The sequence below is a fragment of the Nipponia nippon genome, unplaced genomic scaffold, assembly GCF_047370975.1.
Source record: "Nipponia nippon isolate SJK-2023a ecotype South Korea unplaced genomic scaffold, ASM4737097v1 scaffold_7, whole genome shotgun sequence".
NCBI classification, from domain to species: domain Eukaryota; kingdom Metazoa; phylum Chordata; class Aves; order Pelecaniformes; family Threskiornithidae; genus Nipponia; species Nipponia nippon.
In genome coordinates this window covers 27,518,394-27,535,075 of record NW_028262391.1, presented here as the reverse complement: position 1 = coordinate 27,535,075, position 16,682 = coordinate 27,518,394, and the positions used below count along the sequence as shown (strand labels likewise).

Genomic DNA, 16,682 nt, shown 5'->3' with positions numbered 1-16,682 from the left:
GCATTGCTCAGATGACCCCAACCAGTCCAGCTTCCCCCGTGTAAAACACCACAGAAAATACATTTTACTTGGGGAAAAAGCCACAGCAGCAGCAATCACTTTTATTCCTATGAACATCCAGGGAGACCAGGTTCCCCAACATCAGTCAGCCCAGTCGGCAACGCTCCTAATCCGTGTGATGCTGGTGTCCTCCTGTGTCAGTGATGAGAGCGACCACCTGGGCCACGCAGGGAAGAAATGTTTCCTCGGGTGCTGGCACAGTTACGGCTGCCCCGACAGCTCTGTTTCCTTTAGGAGCACATGGAGTCGGCAAGAGGAGCTCTGCCCACTGTAGGAAGGACAGGAGGAAGGGGAGCAGGTAATGCCATGCAGTGCAGGGAAAGCCATGCCCCGCACCTTCCCAGCCAAAAAACCCTTTGGTAGCTTAGGGCCCTGGCCGGGGCAGGCCAGTTCCCAGCCCAGAATCTTGCTGTTCTTCTATCAACTCCTTGTTTCCCTCTGGGGCAGATGGTCTTTCCTCCTCTGTGATAAGACAGCGGGAAAGCTTCCTTTGTGGAAAGCAACCAGGGCAAAAGGCTCCATCTCCTATGGCTTCCATGCCTGTTACGCTCTGCAGGGAGTCGAGCTTTGAGACTCCATCATGCCAACATGCATGCAGCCAGCTGGGTATGTGCTGGCAAGCAAGGAGTACCTGACAGGGAGACTCCCAGAACGCCTGCACTGTGCAGTGGGAATGACAGAGTCCTGAGCAAGTTCTTGATGAGCTGCCCCAGCCCCAAAGCAGCAAAGCCCCCTCCTCGGCACAGCTTCCCTGCTGCCTCCAGTACCTGCACTACCTTCTCTGCTCGAGCCGCACGTGCTGCAGAGCCATGCCAGCCCCGCCGTGATCCCTGTGAGCGTGAGCTGATATACGTCTAAGCAGAGCGAAGAGCACATTGCTGCCGAAACCTGTGATCCCACTTCCTCCTCCTGCCACCACCAGCCGCCACTTCCCCAATGTCTGATCCATGATCACAAACTGCAAGCTGGGTCAGTTCACCTTAGGCATCAGGCACAAAACTAATCCTGCCAAAACCTGAACCCAAACTGACACAGGCAGCCAGCACCCAGGGCCAAACAGGGGCACGATCCCATCCCGAGAACCTGGGTGATGGCCGCAGAGCAATTCCCAGGGTCTACAGTGCTTGGTCCTGGTCCAGCTGTGCCACAGCCTGCAGGAGGTCCTGCACAACCAGGTCCACGTCTGCCCGGGTGGTATCTCGCCCCACGCTCAGCCGCAAGGCGTTCTGCGCCACGTCATAGGGGATCCCACAGCTGAGCAGAATCGAGGAGGGCCTGAAACAAACACAGGGGTGAGTGGGTTTAACTCAAAGGCCGAGGAAGCACAGCCATCACCAGAAAGCTTCACCAAGCCATAAGAGGCAGCACATCTGCAGATGCACTCCAGAAAAACCTGTCTCGTGCACAGCACCCTGCTCACTTTCCAAAGGCACCCACTCCCACTAGGCTTGTTGCCCTATGGTGGATCTGGCTGTTCCCCTCCAAGGAAGAATCTCTCCCGTGTCCCCATGGGTTGGCAGTTCTGCCATGTCTACAGGGCATTGGTCTAAACCAGGCCAAAAGCACCTGCTGTCCCCACACACCCCTGAAGGAGCCCACTGGAGACCCAAATTGGGCTTCAGCAGGTGAGCCAAGCACACACGGACGTAAGGCAGACTCTCTTCTGGCAGTGCCAGGCATTGAAGAGTACCTCCAAGCTCAGCTGGATCACCAAAGCCAGGAGGGACAAAGTCCTTCCAAGCAGCAGTCAAGCATTTCAGCCGTGTCTCCTGCAATAACCTCCTTCGCAGCCCTTCAGCCCCTCTGGAAAGCTCTGCACCCTCTTTGCTCCAGGTGACGCTGCCCACAGCCACTCACGGTCCCATTCCCTGTCCTATTTCCCTCCCTCCCTCTCACACACTCTCCTCTGGAAAGACACCCTGGCCCTGGCAAAGCTGGCTCCTTACCGATCCCCTTTCTCAGAGTGGCAGGCAGCCCCAACGCTGGCGAGAAGCATCTTGCAGTGGGACAGCACCCTTCGCCCTGCAGCACACACAAGCGTAGGTCTCCCAGCGCCCAGGCTGTCTCTGAGGGCTGCTGCATGCCTCATCTCCCTGCCCAAGCCACGGCCAAGCGCCCACCGGTCTCCAGCCGCAGGGTGCTGTGCAGGGCAGATGCTTGGCTCCATGAGCACCATCATGGGACAGCGGTGGGGTGAGAGCTACCTTGAAGGCCTGGGCCAAGGATGGAGAAATTTGAGGTGTTGCAGAGTCGCTTGGAGCCCATAAAGTGGCTGTTGAAGTGGATCCTCTGCTTCCCAAAGGAGGCCTGGAGAAATCAGAGGGCTGTGAACTGCTCTGGGATCATGAGCAGCTCTGTCCTGATGAGGAGGTGGCAGGGCCAGAGGGACATACCCACCCTGGCTCCAGGCCCCGCACTCTGCAGGCTGAGACCCCGGGAGGGGAGATACAAACAGGAACTAGGTCTGCTCACCTCCAGCCTGGCCTCCAGGTAATCCCGAACATCCCGCATATGAGCCTCGTAGGCCTCCCAGTTCTTGCTCACTAACTCTGCAGCCTGAGGAGAGAAAACCCAAAGAGGCTCCATTAGCGACCCCCCAACACCTCCCTCCGTGCACGGCCCCCTAGCATGGGAGTCCAGCCCGGGAACAGTCTCTGCAATTGCCAGGTCCCCTGCATCCCCCAACAGCCTCTCGGTGCCTTGCAGCACATGAGCTGTGTGACTGCCCACTGCCAGGCCTGCAAAGCCTGCAGCAAGTGCTCCGAAGCACCTCTTTTGACCAGCACCAGAAAGCCCCATCTCCTTTCCCAGTAGTTCGCCCACCCTCCCGCACCCTGAGTTTGTTACTTCTAATGAAGTGGCTGTCTCCGTGCTGGCTCTGTCAGGCAGCACCCCTAGGGAACTATTCACCCGTGACCATCACTGACTCACCTGGCCGAGGCCGGCGATCATTGGGGTGTTCTCGGTGCTGGAAGGGAAGAGGGAGCAGTGAGTTATTTCTCTGGACCAGACACCCAACCTCAGGGCACAGACATTCCCCACATGGGACCCCTCACCACTGCCAGGGGATCCTGAACACCTCTCTGAGGTGGCTGGGAAGGGGACGGTTCTACCCTGTGGTTCCTCCTGCGGCAAAGCCTGCACACCAGGCTCCCGCAGTTCCCATGCATGGATCCATCTCCCGACGCAGGGCTGCCCACCCCGGGGCTGGCAGGTGACACAGCTGCCAGCTCAGCTCGGACTAAGTAGCCATGCGTGGTTTGGCCACCAGCCCGAGGCCCAGCTCTCCAGGCCACCACCTAGCCACCTTACCCTGGCCGGAAACTCCTCTCCTGCCCCCCTCCAAAGAGCATGGGGTGCAGCGGGGTGGTGGTGCCGGGGCCGCGCACGTACAGCGCACCAATCCGTGGGCCGTAGAACTGCAAGGAGAAACAGCCACAGTGACCTCGGGGACACTGCCAGGTGTCCCTTTCCTGTACTCCTGCCCCAATCCGAGTGCCCTCCAGTGCTAACCCCTGCCTGTCTCACATCCACAGGCCGCTGCAGAGCTGTCCCCTGCCCTTGGCCTCCTCCTGCTCCCCTTTGCAGACAGGTCCCCCTGACTTGCAGGAGCCTTGTCACCCAGCTGAAGATTGTGTTCAGGGCACCATCCAGCAGGAAAACTTTGGCCACTGATGAGATATCAAGCTATGAGGGGCACTCCAAGTCTCTCTGGCACCCCAATAGAGATGTCTTAGAGAGCAAACAGCAGCTGGGCCACGTGAAGAGGGCCATACCTTGTGTCCCACGATGGTGAGGTAGTCCACCCCCAGCTCCTGCACATCCACGCGCCCCTTGCCAATCATCTGCGCTGCATCCGTGTGCAACAGGATCCTGGGCAGCCCCTCCGCTGATCTCCGCTCATTGAGGGCATGGATGCGCTGGCTCAGCTCCGCGACAGGCTGGCGGGAGGGAAGAGGGTCTGCATCCCAGGGATCATCTGCTCTCCCTTATCAAGCACCTTTTTGTGAGGATGTCCCCACCCTGTCCCACTGGCTGCCCACAGACTCACCATGATGACCCCAGTCTCGTTATTGGCCAACATGATGGAAACCAGGCAGGTGGTCAGCCGGATGGCAGCGAGGACATCGTCCACCTCAGCCCGCCCGCTTCGTGGGGACACAGCCACAAAGGTGGCTTCTGCAAGCCAAGAAACAAGCCCTGAGGTTTGCTGGGAAGCCCAACAACACCCAGGGCTGCCTGCACCCCAGCAAGCAGGCAGGAGAGCTGTGCAGGCAGCTGGCACGCAGGCAGAGAGCACAGCAGCTCCTGGGGCTGGCCTTGGATGCCAACAGGGTAATGCACCCAGCTTGAGGGAATGGGGGCACCATGTGGGGAGTCAGGGCCCTTTGCAGGGAGAAAGAGGAACATCACAGAGCGAGCAGGTCCCCACCCTCCTCCACAAAAACACCAGCAGAGAAAAGCCCCCCCCCCACAAACCCCAGTCTGCAGCCAGATGTCCCCAGCCTGTCCCCTGCGGTCCCTCTGCCACTCACCCACCAGGCCCTCCTTCACCAGCTGCTCCAGTGGCAGGCGGATGGAGTCGTGCTCCACACTCGACGTCACGATGTGCGGTGTCCCCCAGCTGTCCCCTGGCCTGGCCTGGCTTTCGCGGAAGTGCCTGCAGGCGGCGTGGATCACCATGTTGTTTGCCTGAAGAGAGGAAGGTAGAGGGGAAAATGAAGGCCCAGGAGGAGCACAGTGCCCTTTGTCCCCACCCTCCTCATCGCCACTTGCTTGAGAGGAGGTGGCGGGCAGGGGCACCTGGGAAGGGGGGTCACCACCCTGCACAGAGATCATGGCCGCTCCCACCTCTGTGCCCCCCGAGGTAAAGACGATGTCCTCCAGCCGGCCTCCCACCATCCTCGCCAGGCTCTCCCGAGCACTGCTGATGAGCTCCTTCGCCTTCCTGCCTGCAGGACGAGACCCGGCAGCTCCGCCACAGGCTCCCACGGCCACGGGGCTCAGCTCGGCAGCAGCAGGGAGCCAACATGGCAGCTCCCCCTGGTTCCTACCTGCAGGGTGGGAGCTGCTGGGGTTGCCCCAGGCCTGGCACATGGCGTCGTGCACAGCCTGGGCCACCTCGGGGGCCAGGGGGGTGGTGGCGTTGTGGTCCAGGTAGATGCTCCTGTGTGGGGCAGGCAGCAGGTGAGGGGGGCCAGGGTGCGGGGAGGGGGGGACGGGGCAAGATGGGGTCTCACCCCTCCGACGCCTCGCACCGCGCCTCTGCTGGCTCCGTCCCGGCACCCATTGCCGTCACCGTCGCCGTCCCGCTGCCGCCACCGGCCTGACACCGCGGGGAACAGACACGTGGGTGCCCACGGCGGGCCCAGGCAGTGCCCAGCCTGCCCCACCACCCCGGCACCACCAGTCAGCTCCCCCTGGCCTGCCCCACTGCCATAGCGCCCACCAATCAGCTCCCTCCTGTCTGCCCCACCGCCGTTGTGTCCACCAATCAGCTCCCTCCCTCCTTCCCCCCATCACGGCAAAAACCAATCAGCTCCCTCTCCTCTGCCCCACAATAATAGCACGCGCCAATCAGCTCCCTCCTCCCTCCCTTCCCCGCCGCCGTGACGCCCGACCGCCCTCCAATCCACTCCCCGCCGCCTGGGCAGCGGCCAATCAGCTCCCGTCATCCTCGCGGCCCGCACTCGCCCGCCCATTGGCCGGCGCACCCCGAGCCCGCCAGGCTCCCATTGGTCGCCGGCAGGCGGCACCAGCGCCGCAGCCAATCGGCTCCGCCCGGGGGTCCGCGCGGGACCCCTCCTCCCCCCCGCCAGGGGGCGCCGGGTCCGCCGGCGCGCGGGGTGGGGGGGTGCCGGCGCCGCGACACCCCCGCGCGCTCACCCTCACGCGCCGCTCCTTCCTCCCCGCGCGGCCAATCCCGCGGCCGCTGCCGCCGCGCCGGGCGGAAGGGGCAGGCGCGAGGCGTGGCGCACTTCCGGCGCGCACCCTCCCGACGCGAGGGGCGGGGGCGGCCCTTCCGGGAGAGGGCGGGCGGGAGCCGCCGCGGCGCTGCCCCTCTCCAAGATGGCGGCGGCAACCTCGGCCTGGTCCCCCCGCTCCTTCCTGCGCAGGCTCCGCAGACCCCCCTCCAAGATGGCGGTGAGCCCCGGGGAGGGGAGGGGCCGGGCCGGGGGCAGGGCGCGTCAGGCGCCGCCGACCCCCGCCCGGGGCCCGCGGCCCGCAGGAGGCCTCAGGCGGGGCGGGCGGGCGGGCGGGCGGCGCCCGGGGCCCTCCCGGCACCGCGCCGTGACTCAGCGCCGCGGGGGGCCCCGGGCCGCGGCGAGGCGGGGGGCGGCCCCGGCCCCGCTCCCCCGGTAGTGGACCCGCAGCCCCGGGGCGCCCCGCCTCCGGGAGTCGCCGGCCGGGGTGGGGGCCGGGGCGGCGGGAGGCCCGCGGGGCCTGCCCGGGGCCCGCGGCGGGCCTTGTTGTCCTCGGCGGACCCGGGCCTGGCGGCTCCTCCGACACCCCGCGGCCGGGGCGGCGGCGGGCGGAGGGGCCGAGGAGGGCTTGCGGGCTGCGGTGCCGCTGCGGTGCCGCTCGGGCCGGCGCCGCCTGCGCGGCCGGGAAACGTGCCAGTCATGCTGCGGGGCAGGCCGGGCCCAGGCAGGGCCTCAGCGGGCTGCCATGAGTAATCCTCAGCCGAGGCCTCGGTGTCTCCGTTGGGGGGCAGGGAGGGGCGGAGGGCACCCGGAGGGCGAGCCGGTGTTTCGGGGCCGCTCCCGGGGAGGGAGCAAGGTGAGGGGAGCCGCCGGGGAAACGAGCTCCCCCGTTCCAGGCAGCCCCGTACCGGGGCGGGAGAAACCGTGCGGCACCGCGGCGTGGCCGGCATCGAGGCGCGCCTGTCCTCGCGCGCCGGCCCGGAGTCCGGTGCCCTAGGCGGCCTTGGTTTGCTGTAATTTACAACATGAAGTCCAAAACCCAATTATAGCTAATGAACGTAAACAAACACCCCGTATTAGGCTTTAAGAACCGCACAGAGGAGCGAGATAGTCTCGACGTGCAGATGTTTAAATGGGCTGGGCTAACACAGCAGCCGTCCAACAGCAGCGGAGTACACCGTAAAATCCCAGATCTTATTGGTCTGAGCACATTTTCTCATCTGTATATTTTTGCAGCAGGAAAAAAAAAATAAAAGCTTAGTTTGACGTACTCCTTTTTTTTTTTCCCCCACATCTTTCAGATTATGTCATAACTACGAGATAAACGAGCAGTGATGGAATCACTGGATACCGAGGTGAGAGCACGGAAGACTCTGGGGACTGTTGAATATGTAGAGTCGTCGGGTTTCACCCAGGGAATACTGCCAACCAAGAAGGATGTGGTTCAGAACATGCTGTATTTATTGCAGCCCAAAAGAGCTGGCCAGGCCCAGCGGTCCAAAGAGGATGCGGCCCAGCTGCTCGCTGAGCACCTGCAAGAGCACTGGTTGGTTTGCAACTTGCACACCATCGCCACCCAAAATATAAAGAAACTTATCCTCAAAATGTACGAGGAGTTTACCAGATTGTATCAGACCAGAAAGCAAAGACAGAACCAGGCTTTTACTGAGCGAGCAGACAAATTCAATGAGAGTTCGGAGAAGCTCTTTGATGTATTTTGTACAGACACACAGACAAGAAATAAACTGGAGGAATACAGTGGAATAAAAATGACGAGCATCGAGTGGAAATTTCTTGAAGATCAAAGAAGCGAAAGAAAAATGTACTATGAAGACTTCACAGACAAGCAAGAATTGAAGATGATGGAAAGAAGACAAAAGATACAATGTCTGGAGCACTTCAGAAAACTCGCCAAGGAGGAGAAGGAAGGAAACAAAGCGAAGGAAATGAAATACAAAAGTGATGAGCAATCAGACGAAGGCACGAGTGTGGATGAATCCTACCCTGCAGAGGAGGAGAATGGCGGGGCCCCAGCCTTTTCGCTGCGGGGCAGAAGGAAGCGCCGGTGCACCACAGCTCCTGCGAGCGCCGCCATGCCCCTGGAGTGCCAGCATATACGGATGAGCATCAGGAGGGTTAGGCCTGGGTTCTACGAGACTGTGGAGAAGGTCAAAAACTGCTAGCGCATGCCGCGGTCGGCAGGCAGAGCTGCTGGAGTACGAGGTGGCAATGCACACGTTAGGCAAGTTTGAAATCCCACCATCAATTGGAAGCGATTGTTGTAGATCCCCAAGCCAGAGCTCGGGAACAACCTGCCTCTGGGGAAGAGCACCGGGACGACGACAACAGCGGCAAGGACTAAAACAAGTGAATTTGGAAGGATAAGCAGTCAGCGGCTAATGATGCGAAGGCTCAAACATAGCAGATGATCTAAGGTTACGTAGCATATAAGCCTCTTCTTCCAAGGTCCTGTCTACATCAGGGGGTTTTTGGAAGTCTCTCACCATTTCTGAGCCAGTGGTGGCCTAACAGTACGAAACAGGACTCAAGTTTACTGCAGGGAAATAACTTGGACTTGTTGTTAATAGAGAATTTGTGTGCTGAAAAGCCCTAACTCCTGCTGGTTTCGGTGGAAGTGAAAGGCGCTGGGCCCCCTTCAGCAGAATTTGGCATTTCTGCAAGGAAGGAAGCTGGTTTTCAGCTTGTAGTACCCAGTCCCAGAGAGGCACCCTGTGGTTTTGTGAACGGATTGCTCCCTTGCTTGAGGAGGGGGAGAGAGAGAGATCAGGAGACATTTGAGTGCTTTGGCTGTAAAAGCATTGTTGATTCCGAATGTTTTACTCTAGATTCTATTTTAATGACATTTCCTTGATCAGGATAAAGCTTCCCATAATTGGATGAGTTTTAACAGTCTCCCTAATCTAGGATCTGAGGTGTGAATCCTAAATGAAGTGGTAATGTTTTATCTTCCAAAGGGGTAAGATAGGGGGAAGGATGCAAATTGTGTTATTTAGTTTTAAGATAGGAAGAATTTTATAAACTGTTATCCTGCCTTCTTAGGGTATAGGGAAGAAAAAGCCTTCCCAGGTGCGGGTAGCTGTGGTATTTACAGCAAAAGGCACCTGAATCTGGGCTTGCTCTTCCGCCCGCCAAGGTCCACGCAGACCAGCAGGGTTTCCACCCGGAGTTCGAACAAAGAGTAACCCTCTTGCCCACGTACGTCCTGAGCAGTGACGTGTCTGTGATTTTAGATACCTGCAGTACGAGGGTATCTGCTGTTTTTAGTTGGAGTTGCTTTACTGGTTTTTAAAGATGAGAGACTTGAACTTTCAGTGAAACCCAGTGCTGGAGGTCTGTCTGGTGAGATTCCCAAACCTTGCCAGACTACACTGAAAATTAAAAACCCCAAGTCTCTATTTGTCCACAGAGGTTCTCTGGTAGAAAGAGCGCAAACTTGCCTGGTTTTCAGATTTACCTTTCAGTGTGAATGTTGGTTTCCCCACTCCAGTATCTCAGCTTTTCCCCGTTTCTTTCCTCTCTGTCCTGCACATCATTTTACTGACATTAACTCGTGCTGTTTCATTCTTTGGCTTTTGCTCCCTTTAACAATAAATGCATGTATGAATAATTTTGACAGTTCCTTTACTTTTGCTGAATCAGTTCTTGGACTGCTTTGAAGTCCTATGCCAAAGGAGGAATGAAACACAAATTAGCTGCTGGCCCGACTGGGACACAGCATAGCTACTGAGCGCACGAGGCGGCCTTGCTGCTCAGGCAGGCTCCGGCGTACCTCCGCTCCATCCCTCCACCTTTGGACGGATCTGTCTGGCTCCGAGCGATGCATCGGCTTCTCAGCGACCTTGCTCGTTAGTAATTGCCGGGATCCTTATTCTGCGTCTCTGAGAAGTCCTTCATGGTAAGTTCCTCCAAAATATTTAGTGAACTCAGTGTATTCCGCATCACTCGTAGTGTCATTACAGGTTTAATAGCATGCATTCACGTTCTGCAACACCCTTCAGCCTCCGCCACTTGAGAGTTTTTAGCCCTCTCTCTCCTCCTCTCTCTGGCGTGCTTCACTGACTTCCCCATGCAAATTATGTCACATTTAAACTATTTGCCTTCCAGCCCTGAGGTGCTGGACTTGAGCCTCTCACTGGGCTTTTACACCAGCAGCTCTGTTTCAGCAGGGAATATAGCCAAGCTCGGACCTCGCCGAAATAGAATTTTTTTTAATAACTGCTGTAAAACCCCCCTTTGTATTACAAATATAGCTGACAGTATAAATGCTCGTGTGTAAAGCAAATCCACCAGGGTTGGCTCGAATATGGAACACAGCTGTATAGTGCTTTATGATTTTCAGGGATTCAGGGAATTTAAGGTTGTCGAATCTGACTTCCTGTATACCACAGGGAATTACATTTCATTCAGAAGCCCCACACTCAGCCTGCTAGTTTCAGTTTAACTGACGTGTCTTACAGAAAGTCAAGCTGAAGACGTCAGAAGTCTGCTGTCTTCCTCAGTTATACATTTAGTGGTTTGTCACCTTTGCTGTTTTAAAAAAGAAAAAAAAAAACAAGAAGCAAAAAAAAAAAAAAGTCCGACCATCATCTAGGCTGTGATTCTTTATTTTCATGACATCTTGTACAGGCTGAGCAGTGTTTATCGCATTTAAATCATATTTGTTTTTTTAACTGGGTTTGACTGTGGATAGAGCCAAAGCCTGGCTCTGTTTCTGCTGCAACAGGGGGAAAATTTCTAAATGATGTATTCTGATTACTCTTCTTTGGGACCATGGTGCCTTTTTAATCAGGACAGTAAATCTTGTCCCAGGATTCTGTACTTTTGTACGTTAACAGTTGTTGACTTTCCTGTTTTGGTGTGTCCCAAATAAATTAATATAACATACCTCTGGACTTTTGTTTCTTCTTTCTAAAGGGGGAGGAAAGAGGAAACTGAAGCTAAAATAAATCTTCTCTGCTTCAGCTCGCTCTCCCTCCCGGGCTCTTGCAGGAGCAGCCGTGAAGCGCCATCCGCTCAAACGCTTTTGAGGGATGCCGAGTTGGTGATTTAACTGGGCGTTTGTAGAGAAACCTCTTCAGCCGTCGCAGTCGGATTGAGCTCGCCTGCCTTGAACCTTTTGCTCTGATTTCTGCAAGGGGAGCAATAGAAAAGTGAGGGCATCCCAAAACCCCAGCGTGGCCAGGCTCCTCCGCGCCCTGGCCTTGCGCCCTTGCAGGGCCCGTGCCAGCCCCAGGGAGGGTTTTACACCCCTCTGCAAGCGAAGGCTGACTTTTCACAGCCCTTACAAGTCCTTTACAGCTGCCAAGGTCTGCTCTAAGCGAGGTCATACGCAAATGCCTATCTGATCTCCCAGGACGTTTGTGCCTCTTCGCGTGGCACCTGGCAGCTGCTGCTCTGCCCCTTGCACGGCGTCTCAGAAAAGGGAAGGAACACAGAAAAACCAACCCGAAATGCAAATTATTGCACTACTGAGTGGGCTGGATGTGGAAAACAATCTGCCTGTGATTCAGAGCACAGAAACAGTCACAAAGTTGGAATTCAAAACAAGTCTGAGCCCAGCGCTGTGGGCGCACGGCTGGCGGCTGCGTTGGGCAGCACCTGCCCGCCAAGGAGCTCCCGTGGGCGGGCGCGGGGAGGGGACAGCCGCCGGCTGCCGCTGCAGCAAGGGCTGCAGCCTTGTCCCACAGGTGCCGACAGCTTAACGCAGGGTGACGGTGACAAATTGGCTCTGCAGGTGGGACACTGAGGAAAACAGTTTTCCTGGGAAGGGTAGGGCAGACCCGTGAAACTATGTCATGAGCGTGCTTGGGCTGAGCGCCTGTGGCTGGGCTGCGGGGGATCTCCAGGAGGGGAGATGAACCTCCCATTTTGCCTGACACCCATGGTTTGTCCCCTGGGCGGGTGCATCGGGCAGGCAGTGGTGAAGCCACGGCAGTGCCGGACACCAAAAGCCCGGCATGGGGCACAGCAACCCGGCACAGTGCCTGCCAAACCCCCATCCCACGGCTCCTGGTGCTGCCACAGGAAGAGTCACCCCAAATCCTGAAAGGAGCTTCAGGGAGAGCGTTTCTGTGGGTAAACACATTAATTTATTAACCAGAAATGTATGAGGGTATTTCCTGCTCTCCCGGAGTGTGTCATCTTGTTATTCTTCCCCAGTCTCTGGACAGCAGCCGCCTCCTCCTAGCACTGCTTCAGAGCCAGCGGATCCCGCTCCAGTCTTTTAGGATTTACTGGTAACCATCCCTACCCATATCCCCTTGCTCTGTGCAATGGAGCATCCCCTCTTGCACCCCTTTCCCATCCCACTCAGGTTGGATTTTGCTGTATGGCGGGCATTGGGTGCTGCCCTGCGGCATGGGGATGGCTGTGCATGGCCACAGCACCCCTGGCTGAGCCTTCCGGGCAGCAGGGACATGTCTCCGGAGGGAGAGAGGCTGGAAATTCATCCTGGGAAGATCCCAAATGTTTGGGAAGAGGGACGGGAGCTTTGGAGCTTTCTCTTTCCTGGACGCCTGGTACGGAGCAGCAGACCCCCAGACTTTTATATGCCAGATGCTCCCAAGGAGCCAGTTTCCCTTGGCTCCAAGTTTTTTACAGCTGCGTATTTCCAGTGAAATGACTTTATTGCCCCATTTCCCAGAGTGGGCGATGACAGAGCTGCAGGCAGCGCCCGCCCAGGTAATCCCCAGGCTTGCTGGTGGGGCTGCCGTCGCTCTGGCAGGCTGGAGGGCAGCAGCACCATGCTTCAAGCAGGCTGTTTGCTTGTTCAGCATCCATAATCGTACCCAAATGCACATTTGTAGAGTTTCTTTGCTGTCAGTGCTTTCCTGCTGGCCCACAGAAGGTGGTTTGCAGGCAGCCAGGGCAAATATTCCCATTTTCCCCTGGATGTTACTTCCCACATGCTCCCACAGCCAAGTTTCTGGATGAGAGAAGCAGGTGCTGCGGAAAGTCCAGAAATTTTGGGGTGACGCCTGGCTGACCATGGGGATGAGAGAGGCGAGGGCCCTGTGCCAGCACCCCGGCTGACCCCCGCTCCCTGGCCACCCCAGGGTGGTCACTGTGGGGCTGGGTGTCCCTCACCTGCAGCAGCGGCTAACATCACGCCGGCTGTTGATGCCCTGCTCTGGGAAGCAGCCTGACCCCCACCTAGGGCTGGGGATGCGGTAGTGCTGCGGGGGCAAGCCCACCCATGCCGCAGGGACAGCCGGCAGTGGGAGGGGTGCTCTCAAGTTACGTGGCCTCCTACAGAAATGAGTGGGGCCGCAGGATCCTGACGAGGTTCCCACTGTTGGTGGCCGGGGCTTATTAAAGGGGAGCATCAGGGCAGGCTGCTCGGTCCCGTTGGTGTCCCCACAGCATGGCAGGACCGGGGGGCGAGGGGGACCTGCGGCACCTGCTGAAGCTGCACCGCACTGAGATCGCCATGGCTGTGGACGACGTCTTCCCGCTGCTGCACGGCCTTGCTGACCACGACATTGTCCCCGAGCACGTCTTCAAGGTGAGGCCGTGGGGCAGGAGAGGATGTCCGTGCCGCAGGGACTGGGGCCAGCTGGCGGCACCGGGGCATCTGCCAACGGGCCACGGTGGCACCGACAGGAGACGCTGAGCCGGACGGAGCGGGAGGGCTCCCACCGCGCTTTCCATGCGCTACTCACCTGGCTGCTGGGCCGTGACGCTGCTGCCGTCCGCGACTTCTGGGCCGTCCTCTTCAAGGACTACAACCTGGAGCGGTACACACGGCTCCGGCCCCTCCGCGGCGCCTTCCCCAGAGGTAGGAGGGGGATAGACGGCAGGGACTGGCACCCCCGGGGGCTGCCGGCGGGCAGGGGTCACGCCTGGGGCCGGCTGTGCCTGTCCCTGTCCCCTTTGCAGAGGTGGAGCTGGGGCGGCAGCGCCGCAGCAGGCGCCTCTCCCCCAGCCCCACGGCACCAGCCCCGCACAGACCCCAAGGCAAGAGGAAAGCCCCTGAGGAGCGGGACGGGGCCCGAGCAGCGCAACCCGCCCCACGGCATGCTGCCAGCCCCGGTAGGGAGATCCGGAGGGGGATGGAGATGGGGAGGGCTGGGGGGCACGGTCCCTGAGGTGCAGCGGGGTGCTGTGCCCCCGATGCCCACCCTTGCAACCCTGCAGGGCCCCTGGTGAAGGTGAGGACCACGAAGAAGCTGGAGGGCGCAGATGCCCCCCGCACCCCTCGTGCTGGTGGTGAGTGCTGAACCCCCCTGGGGCGGTGTCTGCCTGTGCACCATATTTGCTTGCAGTCGAGGGCACTGGGGGGGCTGCCCACCCTGCTAAGCCACCCCCCTGCCTGTAGCCCTCCAGGCAGTGGCTGCCTCAGTGCAGAGATCAGTGGCCGTGGCAGGCAGCGAGGTGCCCGTCACCCATGGGGCCGTCGAGGGCCTCCTCATCAAACACGTGCTGGAGCCGGGTAGGTGCAGCCCAGCCAACCTCCTGCCCAGTTTAGCCCCCAAATTCAGGAGCCCCCCCAGGCAGTGGGGTGGCAGGGAGGGGGCCCTGCGGGAGTTGCTCTTGGCCTCTCTTACAGACAGCTCCAAGATGGGCAGCAAAGCCGGGGATGAGCCGTACACCTCAGCCGCCTGTGAGGAGCCGGGGGCCAGGAGCAGAAGCCGCAGCCTGAAGCCCCCCACCAGGCCCAAGGCATCCCAAAGTGTACGGGCCTCCCCCACCACCCACTTTCACCGCTCCCTTTGCAGCTGCCTGAGGCTGCGGCGAGGGGTTGTCCCTTCCTGGCAGCATGGCCAAGCCTGGGGGCGTCCCCCCACACCAGGCTGTCTCAGCAGCTCCCCAAAACCTCTCCTGTCCTGCCTGCAGGGTGGCGAGCCCCGACTGCACCCCCAGGGCCGGTTACCAGCACCTGCCATGCACAGCCAGGACCTCGCGCCCCACCAGGTGAGCCCCAGCACGTCAGTACCCCGAGAGTCACCTGGCGAGCTTGGGGCCGTCAGGGTGCCCCGGCATGTTCCTTTGGCCTGGCTGAGCACAGGCAACCTGGAGCTCAGCTGGTGGGGGCCACTGGGCTACAAGCCCCCAGAACAGGCGGTCCCCGTGCTGAAAAGGGTTGGTGTGTCTGGTGCAGGGTGCACGATGTGGGGGTAGAGGGCAAGGGGGAGGTGGGCGAAGGGGTCCTCTGTCAGCATGAGCCCTGCCACAGCCGCAGGTGCAGGTTGTCCGCCGGTGCCACTGGGGGTGGTGGTGGCGGTGACCCCCTGCCCACTCCCCCGGGGCAGGAGAACGAGGACGAGTGCGCAGCGTGCGGTGACGGTGGCGAGCTCATCTGCTGCGACGGCTGCCCCAGGGCCTTCCACCTTGCATGCCTGGTGCCCCCACTGCCCTGCGTCCCCAGGTGAGCCCCAGGGTGCCATGGGGACACCAGTGTCCCCTAGCTGTCCCTCAGCAACCTGCTCTGGCTGTGCAGTGGGACATGGCAGTGTGGCTCCTGTGTGGCAAGCACGGCCGAGCCGGAACGGCTGCAGGAGGTGGACGCTGCTGCAGAGCAACCCCCTGAGATCCCAGGGGACGAGGCATGCAGCACCCGGCGGGGTGGAGGTGACGGGAGCATCTGCGGCCGCTGCTTCACCCGGATCCCCACATCCCGACACTGCCCCACACCCAGCGGGGACTCTGGGTGAGCCCCCCACCATCCTCCACACACTGGCCTTCAATCTTGCCCCAGAGGGGGCTGCCCTGATGGTCTCTATCACCCCCGTCAGTTGTAGGGGGCTGCTGCTCTGCACATCCTGTGTGGGCACCCTGGACGCAGGCAGCCTGGAGAGCACCGCAGCGGCTGGCGACCACCCACTACAGGCAGCGAAGGTCGGTACAACCAGCGCCTGGCCCCGGCGGAGGGAAACCGACTGGGTGAGGTGGCAGTGCTGGGTACGAAGGGCATGATGAGGCTGAGGAGCCATAGCTCAGGCTGGGTGAGGGACAGGCCGACTGTAGCTGGAGGTGAGGTAGTGAAGCTGTGCCAGACGGGACAAGAGCTCAGGCTGCCCTAGGTGAGGGCTTGAACCCGATCACCAGCCCTGACCTAGAGGGTGTGGGCAGAGGTCAGGCAGGGAAGCTGGAAAGATGTCTCCTCCCACAGGCAGAGGATGTCCCCTCCAGCAGTGACCCCATAATGAGCAGGGACGAGCTCGACGCACTCCTGGGCGAGGTACAGCATTCAGGGGAAACCAACAGGCAGAGAACATCCACAGGGGACAACATCTCTGATGTGACCCACAGGGTGACGTGGGGCTGTGAGCGAGTCAGGGAGAGCCGGGACAGCCCGGGGGGGCAGGGAGCGGGATGGAAAGGGACAGTGACCCCCCCGGGGCTGTCCCACAGGGCACCTGGGACGGGATCCTGCAGTGGGCCTTCCAGAGCATGGCGCGGCCCCTTGCAGACACCCACGGACTCTTCAACTAGAGGGTGCTGCCGCGGCGGTACCCCCACAATGCAGCTGAAAGAGGAACACGCTATGGCGGGCCTGAGCCACGGGACATACATAGGCCTTGCGACACCCCAAAAAAAGGTGACATAATAAAACACAGCAACAGCCGGCAGACAAAGAAACAAGACAGACACCTGCACCAAGCGAGTTAATTAAAAAGAAACTTGAAAATGTGCACGAACACAATATATGCGCACAAAAAGTAAAAAAGGAAATAA

At 59.6% G+C, this 16,682-nt stretch overlaps 3 protein-coding genes across 8 annotated transcripts; 2 read left to right on the top strand and 1 right to left on the bottom strand.

Moving 5' to 3' along the window:
- Positions 1-62: 62 nt before the first annotated feature.
- SCLY (selenocysteine lyase) lies at positions 63-6,080 on the bottom strand. 5 transcript variants are annotated; one of them, XM_087740495.1, is made up of 14 exons: positions 5,947-6,019; positions 5,301-5,386; positions 5,115-5,227; positions 4,912-5,012; positions 4,596-4,752; positions 4,112-4,239; positions 3,837-4,001; positions 3,373-3,479; positions 2,992-3,028; positions 2,533-2,616; positions 2,265-2,367; positions 2,007-2,082; positions 1,144-1,335; positions 63-328 (listed from the first exon to the last, which is right to left on the bottom strand). In XM_087740495.1, exons 2-13 carry the CDS (start codon positions 5,348-5,350, stop codon positions 1,176-1,178), a joined length of 1,281 nt encoding a protein of 426 aa, XP_087596621.1. In that variant the 5' UTR covers positions 5,351-5,386; positions 5,947-6,019; the 3' UTR covers positions 63-328; positions 1,144-1,175. The 5 variants fall into 5 exon arrangements, with proteins under 5 accessions (XP_087596621.1, XP_087596626.1, XP_087596623.1 ...); XM_087740500.1 differs by having other exon boundaries at positions 63-1,335; positions 5,947-6,080; XM_087740497.1 differs by having other exon boundaries at positions 63-1,335; positions 5,319-5,386; positions 5,947-5,996.
- Positions 5,903-10,889, top strand: LOC104010612 (uncharacterized). 2 transcript variants are annotated; one of them, XR_015700722.1, is made up of 3 exons: positions 5,903-6,204; positions 7,286-8,419; positions 9,645-10,889. XR_015700722.1 is itself a non-coding variant. In XM_087740502.1 (2 exons), exon 2 carries the CDS (start codon positions 7,319-7,321, stop codon positions 8,165-8,167), a length of 849 nt encoding a protein of 282 aa, XP_087596628.1. In that variant the 5' UTR covers positions 5,903-6,204; positions 7,286-7,318; the 3' UTR covers positions 8,168-10,889. The 2 variants fall into 2 exon arrangements, 1 of the variants encoding a protein (XP_087596628.1); XM_087740502.1 differs by having other exon boundaries at positions 7,286-10,889.
- A 101-nt stretch (positions 10,890-10,990) lies between these two features.
- AIRE (autoimmune regulator) lies at positions 10,991-16,665 on the top strand. The gene is given in 11 exon segments (XM_087740503.1): positions 10,991-12,080; positions 12,165-13,509; positions 13,608-13,782; positions 13,884-14,036; positions 14,142-14,213; positions 14,323-14,678; positions 14,841-15,075; positions 15,078-15,372; positions 15,445-15,654; positions 15,740-15,842; positions 16,117-16,665. Coding segments are annotated over 10 exon segments (2,178 nt in total). The 5' UTR covers positions 10,991-12,080; positions 12,165-13,368; the 3' UTR covers positions 16,555-16,665.
- The last annotated feature ends 17 nt before the right edge of the window (positions 16,666-16,682 follow it).